Consider the following 21,153-nt stretch of genomic DNA (forward strand, 5'->3'; position numbering starts at 1 on the left):
TCCGGAAACGCGCCGCGGGGCTGCTGGGCTCAGCCGGGCGCGGGCGGCTCCGTGGCGTTTCCTGCCACGCCGGGCCTGCCTGGGCCGCGCCAACGCCGCTCCGCCGAGGTCCGCGCGTCGGCCGCCACGGGGCCAGGGTGAGCGTGAGGGCCACGGGAGGATGTGCGCAGGGCGCGGGAGGGTGTGCAGGATTGGGCTGATCGTTTGGGCCACGGGAGGATTCGCAGGGGGGCGGCCTGGGAGAGTGCGCGAAGCTAGGGTGAGTGTTCCGCAGAGTGTGCGGTGGGGGGCGGCCAAGCGTTTTTTGGGGGGCGCCTCGGGGCCCGCTCGGCCCTGAGGCCATACAGAGTGAAGGACGAGTCTCATATGGCGGGTACGAGGAGGCCCGAAGGCCTTCTCGCGGGGGCCGGCTCTCGGAGCGGGAATCACAGATGTGCCGAGGCCTACGCTGCTTTTGAGGGGACACGAGGAAGTGGGAACTGGTCGTTATGGGAAGGAGGGGACCCCTGCGCCAGCGCAATGGAGGCTAAGGGGGAGGGGGCGTTGGGAAGGTTAAAGGGCTTTTACCCGGTCTGGGGGAGGGGCTGAGACGCAGTCAGGGGCGCTGGATGGATGAGCTGAGGACGGTTCCTGCTGATGGAGTTCCTCCTTTTCTTTTGGGTGGGGGTTGAGCCTCAGGGTGGCGGGGAGGGATGGGGGACTAGCCCAGAATCCAAGAACTGTGAGGGAGCGCAAGGGGGGGCAGCCCTTGCTGTGTGAAGATGAGCTCCAGGCTCTGGGTCTGAACAGGGCTTTTTCTGTCACCCTTCTGGGGGGCCATATCTCCTGCTCCTATGCCCCCCTCCCCTTAAACTCCTTTGCTGCCTCCTCTAGTCTATATTTGGGTGATTAATTACATGTCTTTTTCCATCCTACCCCCACAAACACACGCTTGCCTGCGGCCCAAAGCCCATGGTCCCATTCACCACCGCCCCCCCCCCCAAAATCCTGGCCCTCTTCCCGGAGGTCCCACCCTGTTCCAACTGACGCCCTCCAGCCAGCGTTGGCCTAGCCTGGCTGCCAGCCCCCTCCGGTCTCTTTGGTCAGTGAAATATTTTCTCTTAAACCTCAGGCTCGACATTTTTCCTTTACCAAAGGATTTCAGATGAAATTGCCAGAACAGCACCCCCTCTGGGTACTAATGCTGCCTCACCCCATTCCCCATCCTCCCTCCGCCATTGAGCCTTTAAGTAGAAGCAGCTTGCACCGTGCCTTGCACAGTCCAGTCCATTCCCCAAAAATGTCCCTGGATCTATGTTTAGAATCCTGATGAGCAGTGATTTTCAGCCTTCTTTGGGTGAGAGACCCCTTGGAAAATCACTAGAAAGTGTGAATTCTCTTCCGCGAAGTCTGACAATCAGCAAAGACAGTGGGATCCCATACTGGAGGCTCACAGACCAGAGTCCTGTCTTCTGAGTGCTGGAGGTGAGGAAGACTCCAGATTCTAGACAGGCCCAGCACTAACAAAGCGCAGCTCCACATTCCAGTCCCAAGAGTGCTGGTTGAAAATGCAGATTCCTTGGCCCCACCCACACCTGCTACTCTGCCCTTTGAGTTCTTAGCAAACCCCAAGCCAGGGTTCTAACACCCTGATCTAGCCCTGCTCCTAACCTGCCTGGGCTCCCCAAATGAGCAGCCCCCATACCCATGTAGAATCTCTCATATCCAGGGCAATGTAACCTAAATGAATCTAAACTTCACAATTTATTTTGATTTTTAGTAAGATGCCATGCGTCTTCTTGGGGAAAGCGCAACATAAACCTTTCCTCAGTTAAGTACAACAAACACTACAAAATCCCCTTCTGGTCTACCTTCTGGCTTTTTATAGAAGGAAAAGAAAACAGAAACCTAAACAGAGAGGGACAGGTGCCCAGGCAAAGTGAGAGAGGAAAACTGGAGAAGATGGAGACAGATGCCTCCCACCCACGCACACGGAAAAAGACACACACAGACACAAACATCCCAAGAGAAACAGACTTTCCTGGTGAAACACCCTCTCTTGGCCCTTTAGGATTCTGCCACTTCTAGCAACAGCACGCTTGCACGGTACAGGCTGGGCCCAAACAAGGCCTTCATGGCCACATCCTGACGAGACAAGTTGAGAGCATGTGAAGGCCAGGCTCAGCTCCAGCCCAGAGGCTCGGGTCAGCGTCCTGGCCTTGCCTGGCCGGGGTGGATCAGGATCTCGGCAGTGTGTGTTGTCTCGGTCTGTCCTTTGGTTAAGTACTCATGACCCAAACAGACACGTTCTCGGAAGGTGCATCCAAGTCTGCTTCTGTCCCCCCAAATTATTTCAGTCTAACAGGTGGGACCTTTCCTGCCTGACTTATCGCTCAGAATTGTCCCAAGACACAATGAGCCATCCTGGTATGTCTCTTTTGGGTAAGTCTGGGTGTTTACAGACCACGTCTGCTGTCCTTAAAGCTGGTCATGCTGTTAGGGTGAGGATGCCCACGGTGAGGATGCAAGATGGTGTGAAATATTCTTTGCATTCTAGAAGTGCTTGTATTTTCATGTATGTCAGTGTCACTAAACTGTCTTTGCCCACAGACAATTCTCAGTCTAAGCAACAAGACTCAAAGGAAAACAGATCTCTAATAAGGAGAATTGGGAATCTAGGTAATCATTTGAATGGGACAGAAAGCTGCAGGCACCCATCTGAATTAGATGCTGAAGAGCGAGGTCTCTTGTCTGACCTATAAAGACACCCTCCAGGGCATTTTTGCTCTGGCCCAGAACTGAACTGAACACCATGAGCTACCTATTGTCTTCCAGGGCCTGAGGACATTCTGCTACAGGTCCTTATTTAGATGTTCCAGGGAGTCCAGGTATTTCTGGCACCCCTTAGAAGTTTCTAGAAGCTGCCAGATAGATCTAGTTTGGGTGGCCTTGCTACCTCACCCCTGCTCCACTGCACAGGGAAAAACAGTACCTGCTAGGGAGGTTGCATGGCTGTTTGTGCCACGGACTTGGTCAAACACTGATCTTTTAGGCTCAGAAGCGACCCTTACTAGTAGCCAGACATCCTGAGGAGGGATTCTGAGCTCAAATGCAACCAGAAGACACCTAATTATTCACTACCTTTTTTTTTTTTTTTTTGACATGGGTTATTTTTTGTCTCCATTGAATTCAACTCTTAATTTCTGTTCTTTCATATCAGAGAGGAATGATTATTCTGGTTCTCTGAATGTTGCTGGTTCTATACAGAAAATTCTACATAAGTAAGTTGACTAAAATTTACATTGCCATCTAAAGTACATATCAGGGCTATTTCTGCACTCACATGAGCTCTCATGTTGTAGAATACATTATTCAGATTGTCAGGCACTGGATTAGCATTGAGAGGATTTCCCTGTGCTCATCAAGCAGCTGCATGCAGTGTCTAGGGTGGAATCTGCAGTCAACCTTTGATAGGGCCTTCACTCTCAGGGAGCATATAGTCATTAGACCACACTTCAGATCACACTTAAAGAAGAAAGATAATATTACTTATATTAAGAGGCAGAGATTTGCCCCATGTCAGGCTCAATGCTGACTGCATGGAGACTGCTTGGGATTCTCTCTCTCCATCTGTCCGTCTGCTACAGGTCCTTCATTACATTCAGTAACTGCCTGTTCTCTGGATACAGCCTGGTGTTAGAAGGCTGCCTATTTCTTTTCTCTGGTGTGGCTCAAAAAGTCTTAAATCTTAGGAGCTGGACCTTAGGCAAGTTACTTAAGCTCTTGGATCTATGACTCTCTTCTGTGTAAAATGGAGGTGGTAATAACTATAGGTTGCAATAATGAAATTATGTGAAGGGAAGGAGAAGCACAGTAGCAAACACATACTAGGTGCTCTGTAACTAAAGGTTTGCACCATTTAACATGCCCCTCCCCCCACAGTTTATCCCGTGTCCACTCAGTGCCAGGGGCTCCTAGAGATGCTGGGGATTCCAGGGGTGACCAAGAAAGAGCAGGTCTCTCTCCTGTGGGAGGTGACATTTCTCCTGGGGAGTCAGGTAAAAACAATTTCAGAGGATTTTTAGGTAGTGAAAAGTGTTATGAGTACATCGTGATAGGACTGGAGAGTGAAGACACTTTGAGGAGGTTGACACTTGAATGAGGCCTAAATTCTTAGAAGGAACCTCCTGTGGCATGTTCAGAGCCCTGAGGGGCATCACCTTGGCATATTTAGGACAGAATGAATGCCAGAGTGTCTGGAAAGAATGACTAAGATGCGGGATGAAGGATATGGGCCTGGTGGCCTGGGCCAGGGTCTTTTTTTTTTTAATTTTTTTTTCAACGTTTATTTATTTATTTGGGACAGAGAGAGACAGAGCATGAACAGGGGAGGGGCAGAGAGAGAGGGAGACACAGAATAGGAAACAGGCTCCAGGCTCTGAGCCATCAGCCCAGAGCCTGACGCGGGGCTCGAACTCACGGACCGCGAGATCGTGACCTGGCTGAAGTCAGATGCTTAACCGACTGCGCCACCCAGGCGCCCCTGGGCCAGGGTCTTTTTAAGGAGTTAAGGCCTTAGGTCTTTGGCTTGAGGACAGTGAGACAAGTTTATAACAGGCCATCTTTCTCAGAAGGTAAATGTGAGCTATTCTGTCCATTCCACTTGTGAGCAAAAGCTCAATGTCAATGGAAGTGAACTTTTTCAATGAATTATATAAGTAATCTCTGACCAGTTTGTTTTGTATTGGAAGTCAAAGTCAAACCAGACATCAAATATATACCAGGAAGAATCCAACTGCCCAGAGGGGGCCCTACCCAGGTGACAGTGGGACATGGAGGGCTTGGCTGCTGGGTACCTAGGGCTTCACTCACACACCAAGGAACCACCCGTGCTGGGCAGTGGGTTAAAGATGGGAATGGGGCTTCTGTGGACATTTAGACCATAGGAGGCCTTCTGCTCTCACCTGTGCATGGCACTGAGAACCTGGGGAGATGAGCCCAGGAAGTCCCAATCCCATGGTCCTATCTCTAAGCTTTCTGGAACTGCCCACACATTCCTAGCAGCCCTTTCCCCTGTATCTACCTTGACCATGTCAGTATCTCAGGATGTTGCTCAGCTCCCAGGGCCATTCCCCATTGTCTCTCTGGCCTTAGCCCTGCACTCTTGCATGCTGAGCATCTTTCTTATCTAAAGTCTACCCAAATCTTTTAAAATTGTTATTCTTTTCTGATTACCAAAGAAATAGAGCTTGGTCACTAAAAATTCACATGTTGCAGAAACAGAAAGCAGAAGACCATTCTAAACCCAGACTCTTCTCCAGTGTGGCACATGTTACAGTATAGGTGTGCTCATTTCAGCTACAAGTCACTCTGTTTATTCCTTTTTTTCTCCTAAAATGCAAATATATACTTAGCAAGTCACTCCCCTTCCCCTACGCTCTTTGGAGTTTTTAATAAACAGTTACTGTCGGTCTACATCTTCTATGAAGGATTTGCATTTTTGTAATCTGCATGTCATCCATATTGGCCACCTGTTGATTTTTTTTGCATTTTTTTCTTGTTTTCTACCACTTGTTGATTTTATGTTCAAGATCTCCAGTTTTCTTCCTGCTCTGAGTTCTAGGACCCTTCAGTAAGGTCTCCTGAACACTGCACCACATTCACCATTCACCCTCTCTTCTTATTTTGGTCCTTGGGATTATTTAGACCCATAGTATATTGTTTTCCATTGTTTTATTTTTCACCTATCTATGTCTTTACATTTAAGGCCTTTATATGTAAAGCTTCTTATAGACATCATAAAGTTGAGTATTGTTTTTTTAATGCAGTCTAATAACCTCTGCCTTTCAATTGGGTGTTTAGTCCATTTACATTTAACTTAATTATCCATGTGCTTGGATTTAAGTTTGCCATCCTGTTGTTTGTTTCTTTTTGTCCCATCTGTTCTTTTTCCTTTGTTTCTTTACCTTTCTTCTTTTGGATTTTTTTTTTTAGAATTGTATTTTATCTTCACTACTGGCTTATTAGCATGCATGAGAGTCTTGGAGCGCTTCCTAAAACACACAATCATATGTTTTACTTACACATATGTTATAAAACCCCACACTACCTTAATATTATTATTGTTTTAAATGATCAGTTATTTTTTTTAAAGATTTAAAAATAAAGTAGTGGGGGGTCCCTGGGTGACCCAGTCAGTTAAGCGTCCAACTCTTGGTTTTGGTCAAGTCATGATCTCACAGTTCATGAGTTCAAGCCCTGCACTGGGTTCTGCACCAACAGTGCAGAGCCTGCTGGGAATTCTGTCTCTCCCCTCTCCCTCTGCCCCTGCCCTGCTTGCTTTCTTTCTCAAAATAAATAAACTTTTAAAAAGTAAATAAATATATATAAATAAAAATAAATGAGGTAGAAGTGTTTTCTACTTCCTCACATATTTACATTCCTGTTCTTCTTCATTCCTTTGAGTAGATCCAGGTTTCCATCTGGTATCATTTTCCTTCACCTGAACAACTTTCTTTAATATGTCTCATAGTACAGGGGTGCCTGGGTGGCTCAGTCGGTTTAAGCACCTGACCTCAGCTCAGGTCAAGATCTCATGGTTTGTGAGTTCAAGCCCCACATCAGGGTCTCTGCTGTCAGCGCAGAGCCTGCTTCAGATCCTCTGTCCCCTCCCCACATCCCACACCCCTCACCCCTCACCCTCCACCCCCGCTTCTCTGCCCTTCCCCTGCTCACGTGCGCGCTCTCTCTCTCTCTCTCAAAATTAAATAAAAACATTTTTTAAAAATATGTCTCAGGGGCGCCTGGGTGGCGCAGTCGGTTAAGCGTCCGACTTCAGCCAGGTCACGATCTCGCGGTCCGTGAGTTCGAGCCCCGCATCGGGCTCTGTGCTGGCAGCTCAGAGCCTGAAGCCTGTTTCTGATTCTGTGTCTCCCTCTCTCTCTGCCCCTCCCCCGTTCATGCTCTGTCTCTCTCTGTCCCAAAAATAAATAAACGTTGAAAAAAAAAATTAAAAAAAAAAATATGTCTCATAGTACAGGTCTGCTGGTGACCAATTCTCTCAGCGTTTTGTCTCAAAAGATTTCATTTGCCTTCATTTTTAAAGGGTATTTTCCATGAATATAGGATTCTAGGTTGGCAGGGTTTTTTTTTTTTCCTTTAGCACTTTAAAAATGTCATTCAGTTGTTTGATGGCTTGCAAATTTTCTGATAAGAAGTTACTCTTTGTGCCTCTGTAAAGAACAGGTCGTCCCCACCCCCACCCCCCACAGCTGCTCTAAGATTTTTCTCTTTATCACACTAGTTTTCAGCAATTTCATTATGGTGTGTTTTGGTGTATGTGTGTGGTTTTTTTGGTTTTGTTGTTTGTGTGTTTAGTCTGCATAGGGATTGGTTCTCATCAAATTTGAGGGAAAAATTCCAGCCATCATTTTTTCAACTATATTTTTATCCTTTTCCCTCTTTTCCTCATCTCAGATTCCAATCACATATGTGTTAGGTGCTTTTCTGTTATCCCAGGTCACTGAGACTGTTTTTTAAATATCTTTTTTTTTCTTTCTGATCTTCACTTGGGATAGTTCCTATTGCTATGTCCTCAAGTTTTCTAATATTGGAGGGGAGGGGATTCATTGTCTAATCTGCTGTTAATCACATCCAGTGAAATTTTTATTTTAACTATCATAGTTTTCACCTCCAGAAGTCCCATTTGGATCTTGTTTATATTGCCCATTTTTTTCATTATGTTTCTGTTTTTCTTTCAATACTTATCCATAGTTAAACTAGCTGTTATCCTTGTCTGTAAGTTTCATTTTTGAGTGTTTCCTATTGACATGATTTTCCTTGCCATGGGTCACATTTTCCTGCTTCTTGGCATTTCAGTAATTTTTTTCTTGGATGTTGGACATCATAGAGATTATATTGTTGGGTGTCTAGATTTTGTTGTTTCACTTTGAGAAGTGTTGGACTTCCTTTTTGGGAGGTAGTTATTTATGGAACAGCTTCATCACGTTGAGGCTTATTTCTAAGCTTTTCTAGAGCAGGTTCAGGGTAGCTGTGACTCCAGGGGTCAGTCAGTCATACTACAAGGCCTGGCCCCTCTGATTCTATACTGAATGCCCTCGGTGATCACAGAGGACTCTCTACCCTGGCTGGTTGGATACTGAACATCTCCCTACCTTTGTGTGTCCTGGAAATTGTTCAACTTAAAGCTTCCTGGTCATTCTTTTCCTAGTCTTTGGGAGTTTTTTTTTTTTTTTAATTTTTTTTTCAACGTTTATTTATTTTTGGGACAGAGAGAGAGACAGAGCATGAACGGGGGAGGGGCAGAGAGAGAGGGAGACACAGAATCGGAAACAGGCTCCAGGCTCTGAGCCATCAGCCCAGAGCCCGACGCGGGGCTCGAACTCCCGGACCGCGAGATCGTGACCTGGCTGAAGTCGGACGCTTAACCGACTGCGCCACCCAGGCGCCCCATAGTCTTTGGGAGTTTTATTATGCACGCATGTTAGGAAAAGTTCAAGGGGAGCCTTCTGCTGATTTTTTGGAGCTCGTTTTTCCTGCATAGCTCCCTCCTTTCTGGAACTGTGTTCTGCAGCCTCTAGCTGCATCAGCTGCCCCAAATGCTAGTCTGTGTCTTGATGGAGCCACCAAGCTCTGTTTGAGTCCCCCCCCCTTCCCTACACTCTCAGTCTGGCAGTTGCCTCTAGGCAGAGCCGGGGCAATGATAAGGCTCATCTCCATTGTGTTTCTTCTGTTGGGATCATGATCCAGCACTTCCTGCTGTCCAATCTCTGAAAACTTATTTCACAGCTATTTTGTCCAGTTGTCTACTTGTTTATGGCAGGACATCTTTTGTTCCTTGTTACTCTATCATGACCAGAAGTGGAAGTCTCTGTCTATCCCTTTTAATATAATATCTAATTTTATGCAAAAGTCTTTCTGGAGTATCTGGGTTTTCTACTCCGTGAGCTACTGGAAAAATGCCTCCTTCTCAGTCAGGTCTGGATTGAATTGAATTGACTTGATATCAGAACAGAAACCATAATCCTGTTTCTTTGAAGTCACTGAAATGGGAGGCCTATGATGCATACACATCTGTGGTATCTTAATTACAATATTACACATATTTTGCAATCTGGGAGAAAAAGGTAAATTGTACATATCGTTCAGATCTTTTATTTAGCAGCTTGGTATTTGAAGATCTTTTCTTTGCAGCTTCTTTTTTTCCAGCAATTTTGTTCAACTTTTCATTTTGTCAGACATACCACAGAAATGGTCTGGTCTGCATCTCTCTCGCTGTCACCTGGTTCATTGTTTCAGTTGAATGAGGTATGGCCTCTAAAGGGCCTTGCTTCTGGTCAAGAAGACATAGCTTCTCTTGCCTCCAGTGGCCCAATCTGGTTTTTCTGTTGCCCCTACAAAGTTGGAAAGGTCTCTCACTTCTCACTTAGTTAGTTCTTCTGATATTCTTTTGGGGAAGCTTTGTTCCTGGGCAGTGTGAGCACTGACCTCTTTGAGGCCAGCTGCTAAGGAAACCTGCAGCCGGCCTGTCTCTGAGAGTCAGTCTTGCTACCATTCGTTCTGCATCTGTGTCTATATTCTCTGGGCTGTTCCTGGGCCAACATTCATTCGTTTTGTTTGGGTTCTCTCTGGCCTGCCTGTATTCTCTGCTAGCCTGTTTTCTCCACTGTTTGGGGTCTGTTTTCTTAGGCATACCTGTGGCTCCGGCTTGTCACTCAGCTGCTGTGCAAGAGAAGACTGAATAAGATTTAAAACCAGGGAAAAGGAAATCACTAGTCTTGTCCTAGGCGACCCAGAGACAGGGCTATTGTCACTCATGGCTCTTTTCACTTTCCTTAGCTCTGCCTTCCCCCCCAGGGTCTTGCCCTTCCCCAGGATGGACCCCCAGGAAACCAGGTCCCGGCAGGCCCTCTTGAGATCCTTGAGGCCCAGGTGAGCTGTGCTTCCCCCTGCCTGGCTTGGGAAACTGTCACTGCTCCCTGAGTCTGCCTTAGCCTCTACCTCTTTTCCCAGCATGACACACTACAGGACTTGAACCCCTGCTGCTGCCTTCCATCCCTCTGCTGTCCTCCTCAGAGTCTACCAAGAAACGGGTACCTGCTGGGCCTGTAATTCCCATTATGCTGGTGCAGGAGCTGTGTTTCAATCCAGGAAAGTGATTGAACTCGGGTCTCTTGGGAAGACAGTGGGAGGCCAAAGCGAAGGCCATGGCCCAGGTCTTCTGGTGCTTGGTTAGATTCTCTTTCCAGGATTTCTTGACGCTTGTGCTTAGATCTCCACGCTAGCAATGCACATCTACTCCGGACCCTCACCTCTTATCCCTGCTGTTACTAGTGCTGCCCCTGCCTTATTCTAGAATGCACAGAAGGACTGCTTATCCCTGGGAATTCTTACAGGATTCAGTGACATTTGATGACGTGGCCCAGTACCTCACAAAAAAGGAGTGCCTGAGACTGGACGCTGAGCAGAGGACACTGGCATACTACAGGAATGTGAACTCCGTGGGTAAGGATGTCCCCGGCCCTCCACCAGCTTCCCCACAGCTTCGTGGTCCTGTTCAGCCGAGTGAGGGTTGAGGAGCACCTGGATTGCCCCTGCACAACCTTGCCTTCTGGGGGCTTATGCCCCCCTACCCTAAGGATCAGCTGTAAGAAAACGCAAAGGGTCTGCCAACCCTCACCATTTCAAATTGGCAGGGCCCCCTCCCAACTCCTAAGGGCATGGAAAGAAGCCTCCTCAGGTTTTTACTGGGAAAGAAATTAGAACAAGGTGGCCACTATCATTTGGAAAACTTTTTTTTTTTAATCCTAAATTGCACAAAAACTGAATGGCCATTTTATTACAGTTTGTTGGTGAGAGAGAGATTGGCACGGCAAGGCCCTATGCCCTGTTGAGGGCTGCACATGGTGGGAGGGGCGAGACTGCTGAGTCAGTTTGGGAGTCGTGGAACAGTAGGACTTTCTGTTTGCAGGCACTGAGGAGTGTGAACAGGCAGAAAGGGAGGACCAGCTCTTCACAACAAGTCCCTGGCACTCCACCCAGGTGGGCCCAGACTCTGCCTCATCCAGTCTCTGGCGGGAGCCAGCCCTTGGGAAAGGGCAGGGATGAATGAGTTGCCTGAGGGCACAGCCAAGCTACGTATGCTTGGTGGATTAAAAGAGTTTTGACTTTGAAGGCCATGCGCCCCGCTCCCCGCCCCCCACCCGGCTGTGTTCTGATGGCATCTTTGGCTACCACCAAAACCCTTTTCCTTTTCCGCCAGCAGGAGTTCCTGTTTTGATTGCCGCCTGGCTCCTCACCTGGTACAAGGCCACGTGGTGCTGGCATCTGAGCCATCCCTGAACACAGACTGAGGTAAGCATTCCGCCGAGTGCAAAAGAGCCCTGGAAAGTGCGAAGAAACTGTGGAGGAGGCCCCCGCTGAGCCTTTGGGGAGGGGGTGTGGCTGCTTCTCAGTCACAGGAGGGGAGACCTCCTCAGCACCCCTTTGGTAGGGGGCGTCCAGCAGTGACACCTTTCTGCCCCTTTCCTCTGTAGTCCTTGCTTCTGGTTGGATGGGCACTGGCCACCTTGCTGCGTGGTCTCTGGGCCCTGTGCTCAGCAGCTGTCTCAGGAGGAAGGTGATTGTTGACCAAGGAAAGTAACCTCCTTCCCTCCTCCTCTGCAGAGTACGGTGTCTTGTGGTGCCCGTCTCCAAAAGCATCTTGGTGACACAACAGCAGAGAATGGGTGAAGACGCTCAGCCCCAGGAGATGGCGTCCACCAGCTCCCCGATGGCCGGTGCACCCAGCCCTGAGGTCAAACAGAGCAGAGACTTGGAGGGGAGTGGGGGGAGCCCCCAGAACCTGCCCATAGAACATCACTTTGCATGTAAGGAGTGTGGGGATGCCTTTCGGCTCAAGGTCCTCCTTGTGCAGCACCAGAGAATTCACAGCGAGGAGAAGGGCTGGGAGTGTGGCGATTGCGGGAGGGTCTTCAGGGGCGTCTCTGAGTTCAATGAGCACCGGAAGAGCCACGTGGCTGCAGAGCCCCAGCCGGGGCCCAGCCGAGCGCCGGAAGATGCCATGGAGCAAATGGAGAGGGAGGCGAAGCCCTTCGAGTGTGAGGAATGTGGGAAGAGATTCAAGAAGAACGCAGGCCTCAGTCAGCACCTGCGCGTCCACAGCAGAGAGAAGCCGTTTGACTGCGAGGAGTGTGGGCGGTCCTTCAAGGTGAGCACCCACCTCTTTCGCCATCAGAAGCTCCACACTTCCGAAAAGCCGTTCGCCTGCAAGGCATGCGGCAGGGAGTTCCTGGATCGCCAGGAGCTCCTCAAGCACCAGCGCGTGCACACCGGCCACCTGCCCTTCGACTGTGACGACTGCGGCAAGTCCTTTCGGGGTGTCAACGGCCTGGCCGAACACCAGCGCATCCACAGCGGGGCCAAGCCCTACGGATGTCCCCACTGCGGCAAGCTCTTCCGGAGGAGCTCAGAGCTCACCAAGCACCGCCGGATCCACACTGGCGAGAAGCCCTACGAGTGTGGCCAGTGTGGCAAGGCCTTCCGGCAGAGCTCCAGCCTCCTGGAGCACCAGCGCATCCACACCGGGGAGCGGCCCTACGGCTGTGGCGACTGCGGCAAGGCCTTCCGGGGGCCCTCCGACCTGATCAAGCACCGGCGGATCCACAGCGGACTGAAACCCTACGAGTGTGACAAATGCGGGAAGGCCTTCCGGCGGAGCTCCGGCCTGAGTCGCCACCGGAGGACCCACAGCGGAGCGAGACGCTGCGAGTGCAGCGAGTGTGGCCGCGTGTTCAAGAGGCGGGCGGCACTGCAGAAGCATCAGCCAACCCACCATGACTAGACGAGGCCCCGAGGCCCACGGCCCCACGGCCCCAAGGCCGGCGGCGGCTTCCCGCGGGGGGCGAGTCCCTAGAGGGGAGGGCAGAGTCAAAGGAGATGACCAGTTTTGTAGCACTTATGTCTGTTCTCGTCCGGAAGGTTGAACCCAATTTATACCGTCACCAGCAATTTATAAGTGCACACGTTTCCCATTTTGCCTGTTGAGAGTTGCTTCTACGACATTCTAATTTATTTTGACTCGTTTAACTGGCAGGAAGTACCCTCAAGGTATTTGACACCCACGGGCCTTGAAGCAGGAGAAGGAGAGAAGAGACACCTGCCTGCGGGGGTGAAGGGGCTCGCAGGACCTCTTCTCCAGGCCGCTCCCTCAGGAGCGACTCAATGACGGCCTCCGTGTGACGGGACCCCAGCTCTCCTGGAGAGAACAAAGCCCCAGAGTCGTTTGGCCTACTTGAATTTATAAATTTTTAGGGATGTAAATAGAATACTCAAATGTCTTATAATATTTAATTTATTAATTCAGTTATACATGCATATTGTAAATCACATACTACATAGAATAATATATTAATTTAGAAAAGCCGCCTGTTTTCCCTCACTCCGTTCCACAAGATCATTTTATCCTAAAGCCTCACACGCAACTCTGACCTCACCATCTTCCCCAACCTCGCAGCCCCCTCTTGAGTCATCCAACAGTTTCAAAGCACATCCAATGGCTTCAACTCATCCAAGCTGTGTGCCATGTAGCACTGTGACAATCCCTGCACAAAGCTCTCGCTAGAAGTTTCCTCCCAAGCCATAAGTACCTGTTCACATAACATTAGGACGATTGTTGGTTTCTTCAATTTGTCCTGTAGCCCTACAACATAACCACTTGATGTGTTTGCCTTTTCAAATGACCTTTAAAAGACTTTTTTGAAGCATCTATAACTTGTCATTGTGAGGTCATACTCTTAGGAATAAGTACTGAATCTGGATTACGTTTCTTTTGCATCCATTTTTCTTGAACCAGTTCATTCCAGTGACTTCCACCTGTGTCCAAAACTAGCATCGGTTGGGGTCTGTTCCAGGCTAATAGGTCTTGTCCTCAAGCAGCACTGTTTTCTTCAGAATTAAATAGCTGAGGGCACCCCCATAACAGGGACGTCTCCAGGACTCAAGTATAAGGTGATGCCTCTTGTTTGGGAATGGTAGCCTCTCATACAGAGCCAGCCCTCTGTTTCGAGCTCTGTAAAACAGGGGCGATCCCAGGACTACCCCTAAGGTTATCATGGGAACTGTGATGCCACGCCTGGCCCGAAGGCACACACTCAGTGAAGGTCATCTCCTGTCATCACCATAATTATTGCCGTCATCCTGTGACTCATTAGTACCAGAACTGGGGATGGACCCAGGCCTCCTGACTCCTAGTCTCATCTTCTTTCTCTCGTGCAATGACTTAAATACTGTTCCTGTTTCCTTGCATGCAAACCGTACGTTCATCTCCTTTGACCAGTTATCAAGTTACCTTTGGACATAATGACTTTATACAGCAGTCCTTTCTACATCGATTGTGATGGTCTCTTTTCCAGTTTTATTGCTTTGCTCTTTGGAGCAGTTTTATTACATTTTTGTTGTGCGAGCTCTTAATTTTTACATACCCGGGCATTCACTGTTGTCCGTGAAGCCGTAACTTTCATTGCTTCAGTAGTTAGATATGATGATGTTTTTTTCTAGAATTTTAATTACAAGTGAAAAGTTGAAAGCCCTGCCCCACCAGAAGGTGGATGCACCAGGTGGGCAGGCTGGATGGGAACGGGCCCTAGAAGCAGGCTCTCTCCTCATCCACGATGCGGACTCTGCATGTCTGTGGGCAGTACTTGACTATCCAACCTGGCCACTCAGACACGCGAGAGAAACTTCCATCTCGGATGGCCAGAACATTCTGACTGTTCCTCAGTATAGCCCTACCTGGCAGCAGCAGGGCTGGGCCTCAACTAGATCAATGGGGCGGTCCAAACGTGGTCTTGGCCACAGCTGGCTGTCCTCCACGCTCCTGGGAGCTTTGGCCATGCCCAGCACGGATTCAGTGCCTGAGCAGCAGACCCACCAGAGACACATCTCCTCGAACACAAGAAGACTCACTTGACCGATGCTGTCATGTGGATTGCATCCTCCTCCTAGCGAGTGACTCTGGAACTAGAAAGAGGTCAGTTTGGTGGCTTTTGCTTTGGGCAACTAGGGGGAAATTCACCCACGTGCTCTGATGTTACCTCCCGCAGCCACACCCAAGGAGCAGCAGAGCAAAGGCTCGGAGAGGAACGGCGCCCCTCTGATGCTCAGTGTGGCCTGGTGATAGAAGCTGGCCACCACAGGCCTGGGCTGTGACTTGCAGCAGCCATGCCCGGGAGGGGTGACAAAAGAAGGGTTTGGAGGGCACCGATGCCCTTCTGACGGCCTGTGTGGCATAGAAATAGAAGCTGGTCATCCCAGGGCCAGGCTGTGACTTCGACAGTCTCCCCCAGGGGGAACAGCAGCAAGGGCTGGCCAGAAACCTGGCCCCCGGTGGCCTGCAGAACCCGCAGGTAGAAGCCAGCCATGCTGGGGCTGTGGTGTGACTTCCCAGCAGCCGCGCTTGGGGGGGCCTCTCAAGGGCCCACAGAGGAAGCATACGCTTCTGAGGGGCCCGCCAAGGCTGAGGCCGAGCTTCCTGGCAGGCACATCTGGAAGAGCTCCTCAGGCCCCCATCCTGGGAAGCAGGGTCCCATGGCGACCCCTGTGACCTTAGCCAGAAGGTCCTCTGGAATGGCCCCCCGGGCCACAACGGTGGCTCTCTGTGACGTCTCCAGCCTGACCCTCAGGCTGGAGAGAAGCCAACAGCACCTGTTACATAGCAACTCCTTTTGCTCTGTGGGCTTCAGTTCTCGCAGTAGTTGTGAAACTGTGTCTGCCATCACCGCTTCCTTCGGCATCAGTTTTCTCTTTTCAAGCTGTCAGGACGTGTTTGACACCACTGTCATTCGGGAAAGAATTTGACATTCACAGGGGGCAAGTCTGGCAGCTTTCACTGGGAGCGCTCTGCCATTTCTTGCTTGTTCGCTAGCCATATGTCAGGTTTTATGAAGGATCCAGATACAGTATTAACTCAGAACCTAGCGTTGTCCTCACTTCTCCCTCTCTCCCAAGCCAGGACACGGCATCTTGGCATCCTGGCCGCCTGTCCTGCCCTCCTTGACTTTTTTCCATTCCCCGTTCTATAATTTTCTCCCAAACCCTCTTCTAGAGTTAACACTAAAGACCGCATCTTCTCTGTCACTGTGTTTGCGGGTGAAGTCTGTGCTCTCTCCGGCGCAAGCAGTCTGTGGCTTTAACGTGTGTCCTGTAGTGCCAAGTTCAGTTTTTGCCTCTGGTAACTTGGGGGTGGATTTCCTTGGCTTCTGTAGGTATACTGCTACATCAGATGCAAAATGTGATCAAGCTTCCTATTGTGTGGGCTCGTCTATGCATTTGTGTATCTACCTCATTTCATTTTTTCTTTCTAATCACCCGTATTTCTTTTGCAAGGGAAATGAAGAGCAGTTGGGTTACATAGAATGCCGACTCGCATTAGAAATATATCCTTTTCTTATATTCTGAAAGAAACCTTCCATTGCTTTTATTAAAGTTTTGAATACTTGCTGAAATTTTTAAATGAAAGTTCCTGTTTACCATTTTTGCTGCTTATTAAGATTAACTGTGTTGATTAGTTGTGTCTTACCCACTTCTGCATTTCCAGAATGAGCCCCACCCAATCACAGAGGGTACCTTTGTCTCACAGTGTTGGCATTCCACGTGCTCTGGGCTTCAGCCCTGTTGTATGCCCTGTGACCCTCACTCCCCTTCCAGGCCACACTAATCAAACCAGAACTGAACACTTGACTCAAGGGCAGCACCTGGTCATCAGAGCTGGCTGGCAACGACAGGCTGGGCCTTTCGGGTTCTCTGTGAAGTGCAAACAAGAAAAACGAGAGAGAATCTTCTCGTTGGTATTGGAAAGAAGAGGGAGCCACACAGCATTTAGGGGAGTTGACCCGATAGGTGGCACCAGCTTGAAGATCCTGCTAAGCACTCCAGAGCTATCTCCCTGAGGCAGTCCACGCCCCATCATGTTCTTGGATTTCTGGCAACTGCCCTCACCAGTTCATTTGTGTCCCCACCAGAGACTCCCTTGATCTGAGCCAGCCTGATTGGGTCTCTGCTTTTTGCAATCTGTCAAGAGTCAATTGCCTTTTACCAGTTGGCTGCTTCCTGAGAAGAATCACATGGCTGGTTTCCCTCATGTTCTACCCGACTCGAGTTCGTGGCCCGAGTCCCACCTGACTGTTGTAGACACCTGTTTAAATGTGGTACTCTGTTCACTCAGATGGGGAAAACCTATGCCTTTTAGTCTCAATGAGTTTGACCAATGCCTCTGTCCGGGTGTTCCTGTACGGATCCCATGTGTGCCCCATGAAATGAGTTAAGTCAATACCCACCCTGTTCTTTATTTTGGAAGTGTCTCGCTACTTCCAGAAAATCTGTGAGATTGGGGAATTGAGAATTTCTCTATTACTAGTATACTTACATTCTGTACTTCTCCTCATGGTATCAGTTTAGCTGTTTACTTTGGAAACTAGAAATGGTCTCTTTTAACTTGGCCTTTAATGTTATTTGCATATCTAAGAAGAGTAGCTGTGTCCGCCCCAGTCCACGGTTCATTTGTTGGCGCTTTTTTCTCATCCCTCCCTGATCTCCTTAACTTGTCTGTTTTATGGCACTTACTATAATCAGCCTTGCACTAGAGCTTCGCCCTCCCCACCCTCTCCCACCTGTTAGATTGTGAGCTCTTATAAGACAGGGGTGACCCTTCATGTCTGATTCCCCTACCAGATCTAGCACAGTGCCTTGCATCAAGTAGATTTCAATAAATATATGTTAAATGGCATTGGTCTTCCTTGACTTATTTTGTCAGAGTTTCGGTTAACAGCTCTTCCCTTGCTCCTTTCTCTGCCCTCTAAAGTTCTTGCCCCACCCCCCACCCCCACTTACTGGATGCCTGGAGGGGACAGGAGGTGCCCCCATGAGGAAGGGCTGGTTTCCCTGGACATTTGAGCTGTCCCTTGGCAGAAGAGGCCTGTCATTCAGCCAGGTCCCTTCTCCCACCCTGGCTTGGGCTCTCCTCAGAGTGTGAATTCCGGGCGGGAGCAGAACACCAGGCTGGACCCTGAGCTCCTCCCTTAGGGACCAGAAATAGAGTGACGGAAGTGGCTTGAGGATCGGCCAGCCTCTCTGGTCTAGGTGAGGGTGGGAGTGAGGAGGTCAGTCCTCTTGACCAGTGGCTGGCCCTCTCTCCAATGATCATTGCCTCCAGAAAGGCAGGTAGTGAGGACAGGCCCCTGGCTTCCTGACCCCCCTCACCTGCCAAATACAAACAAGGCTCACCTGTGGAGTCAGCTGCCCAGTCCCAGAAGGGCAAGCACCCAGGAGCCCCACGAGCACTTGGGTTGGGATCTCAAGGGCCATGGTGTGCTGTAACAGCAAGGAGAAACTGTTGGAAAGGAACACGGCTTCCCCCACCATCCCAATCTCCCTGGAGGTGCCCAGGCAAGACCCATGTCATCTTTCCCCCAGGGTCCCATCCTCATCACTCTATCAATTAATTTTCCACCCCAAATGCAGCTTCTTGGCAGGTGGTGGTGATACGACCACACCCCACTGCCATCCCAGCCATCTCTGCTCACAAGCCAGTTGTTTGGAGAGAACCATTCATCTGCTTTGCTGGTTTCATGATGTACTTGCCACTGAGAAGTCCACCTATGTTTCCCTCAAACATGCGCAAGCTCTGTTCAGGCAAACTTCAGTTATGCAAAAGCCAAGGCCACAGATTTGTTTGGACAACTAACACTGGGCCCAGAGGGTAGGGGATATCCTGGGGCTTCTTGTAGGGGGTTGAGAATCTTCCTTTCTGACCCTCTCCTAGGGCCCCCTGACTTCTGGAGCCCTGTAGCCTCTCCAACAACACCCTCCTCTGAGACCCCCAATAACTCTTTTGCTTACCTGAGAGTTGACAGTCCCCAGACGCCCACCTCCCGGGCCAGGCTCCTGCCACGACCATCTGCCCCAACCCACTTCTATCCAGCTCACATCCCACCTGGGAGGGGCTGCTAGCCTTGTTGTAGTCTGTTTAGGCTGCTGTCACCAAAATGCCATCAAGGTGGCTTATAAAACAACACTCATTTATTGCTCACAGTTCTGGATGCTGGGAAATCCAAGACCAAGATGCTGGCAGAGCCAGCATCAGGCGAAGACCTGCTTCCTGCTTCATAGATGGCTGTCATCTGGCTGTCTTCACATGGCGGAAGGGTGAGCAAGGTGCCTAATGCCTCTTTTATAAGAGTGCTAAACCCATTCATGGGGACTCTGCCCTCATGAACTAATCACCTCCTAGAGGCCCCACCAACTGATGGGGTGACATTGGGGGATAGGATCTTAATGTATGAATTTTGGGGGACACAGACATTCAGAGGAGAGGGTACTTGGGCTTCTCATGGTTTCATGCACTTATTAGTTTGATTTATACATTGGTGAGCTGTTTCAATTTCTTCCCACTGAGCCCATAATATTGCTCACATATTTTAAATATTGCTCATATATTTTAAATATATAATAATAAAAAGGACCCATCGGGGCTGGGCCGGCCCCAGCTCCATGGGGCCCCGGCCTCCCAGTACATGGCTATGCCCATGATGCTGCTCAACCTCATGGACCAGCTGGGGGAGGCGGATGAGGAGCTGGCGGGCAACTACGAGGAGCTGGGGGACTGGTGCGCCCAGAGGATCCTGCAGCATGTTCAGGTTGGGGACGTGTCCGGGGGACGGGGAGGCGGATGCTGGCCGCCAGGACGGGTCTCGGGGGGCTGGGGAGCGGGGGACCCCCGCTCCCCACCCCCTGCAGCACCTCCTTGGCTCACGCCCCACCACCGCCACCCCAGCTGGGCGCCGATGGTCCCCTTTATGGATGGGGAGACACGGAGGCCAGGGAAGCGCAGGACCCTACACCCTGGGGAAGGACGAGGGCCCAGGAGAGCTCCGGAGGGAGGGGCCAAGGGCAGGAGGGAGGGTGTCGGAGCCCCTGGCGTGTTAGAGGGAGCAGGAGACCCGGCCAGATCCAAGTCTTTCCAGGCCTCTGTGTGTTCCAGGACAGCCACTTTGGTGGTGGTAGCAGGATATCCTGCTTGGAGATGGTCGGACTTGGCAGGTGCCTGGAGGATGAACTTCAGGAAGGTGTGGGAGATGCATTTGGCCAACTGTCACTATCAGGGAGTGAACTTCTCAAATTCAAGAAGAATTTGGAACTCTGTCTCCGAATGCTACTGTTATTATAATTTTGTCGTCCACTTTCACCCTCCGACTGTCAGGGTCGGCCTTCCTCGACAGGGGCCATGGTCTCAGCTGCCGGCACCTGTTTCTCGGGTTCCCGCGCCATGTGCTCTCAGGCTTTACAACGGCAGCTGCATGATGCCTAACGCTTTTCAAGCAGCCCACTGGACTTCGGAAAAAAAGTTTCAGTAGCATGTCTTCCAGAAGGAACTTGGTACCTAGGATAAACAGTTTGGTCAAATCTCAGAAAATCTTTGTGTTTAGTTACTATAGCAGTCCTTGTGACAGCAACTATTTCCCTAAAGCACGTTATAAAGTCTGGTGTGAAGGGTATTTAGTCGAGATCAAATGTGTTTTAAGAGCCTTGTTTTTCCCTGAAACTTGGTTCCTTTCGTCATGTGGTACATTCTTTATTATTTCAAGATCAGAGATGATTTATCAAAGAAACAGTTGTATACAAGTTGGGAGATAGTTCCTCCTGGAAGTTCTGCTTTATTTCATCCTGGCAAAAATGAGAATTCTCCATAGGACTTTTTCCGAAAACACTCACGGCCTACGTGGAATCAAACAACTGAATGATGCATCCCATTCTGAAAGTCATTCTACTCAGTGCTACGATGGGGTCCTCAGGGAAGTGGAGGGTCCCGGAGCAGCTGAGTGAAACTGAGGGCAGGAGCGAGGGGGCCAGAAACCGAGGGCACGTTAAAAAGCAGGAAACCTGGGGCGCCTGGGTGGCGCAGTCGGTTGGGCGTCCGACTTCAGCCAGGTCACGATCTCGCGGTCCGTGAGTTCGAGCCCCGCGTCGGGCTCTGGGCTGATGGCTCGGAGCCTGGAGCCTGCTTCCGATTCTGTGTCTCCCTCTCTCTCTGCCCCTCCCCCGTTCATGCTCTGTCTCTCTCTGTCCCAAAAATAAATAAACGTTGAAAAAAAATTAAAA

General features: G+C 49.9%; 1 protein-coding gene and 1 long non-coding RNA gene across 7 annotated transcripts in view; one reads left to right on the forward strand and one right to left on the reverse strand.

Annotated features, from left to right (window-relative positions):
• Window positions 1–17,782, forward strand: ZNF275 (zinc finger protein 275). 6 transcript variants are annotated; one of them, XM_047847494.1, is made up of 6 exons: window positions 17–137; window positions 9,838–9,930; window positions 10,395–10,503; window positions 10,970–11,040; window positions 11,261–11,352; window positions 11,665–17,782. In XM_047847494.1, exon 6 carries the CDS (start codon window positions 11,723–11,725, stop codon window positions 12,839–12,841), a length of 1,119 nt encoding a protein of 372 aa, XP_047703450.1. In that variant the 5' UTR covers window positions 17–137; window positions 9,838–9,930; window positions 10,395–10,503; window positions 10,970–11,040; window positions 11,261–11,352; window positions 11,665–11,722; the 3' UTR covers window positions 12,842–17,782. The 6 variants fall into 6 exon arrangements, with proteins under 6 accessions (XP_047703449.1, XP_047703450.1, XP_047703445.1 ...); XM_047847489.1 differs by having other exon boundaries at window positions 11,264–11,352; XM_047847492.1 differs by having other exon boundaries at window positions 9,856–9,930; window positions 11,264–11,352.
• LOC125159307 (uncharacterized) overlaps window positions 10,811–21,153 on the reverse strand; it is a 25,346-nt gene continuing 15,003 nt past the window's right edge. The window contains exon 3 of the long non-coding RNA XR_007149747.1: window positions 10,811–10,821. This is a non-coding gene — a long non-coding RNA (uncharacterized LOC125159307). The remainder of the gene's footprint in view (window positions 10,822–21,153) is intronic.

Source organism: Prionailurus viverrinus, unplaced genomic scaffold, assembly GCF_022837055.1.
Source record: "Prionailurus viverrinus isolate Anna unplaced genomic scaffold, UM_Priviv_1.0 scaffold_49, whole genome shotgun sequence".
Classification (NCBI taxonomy): Eukaryota; Metazoa; Chordata; class Mammalia; order Carnivora; family Felidae; genus Prionailurus; species Prionailurus viverrinus.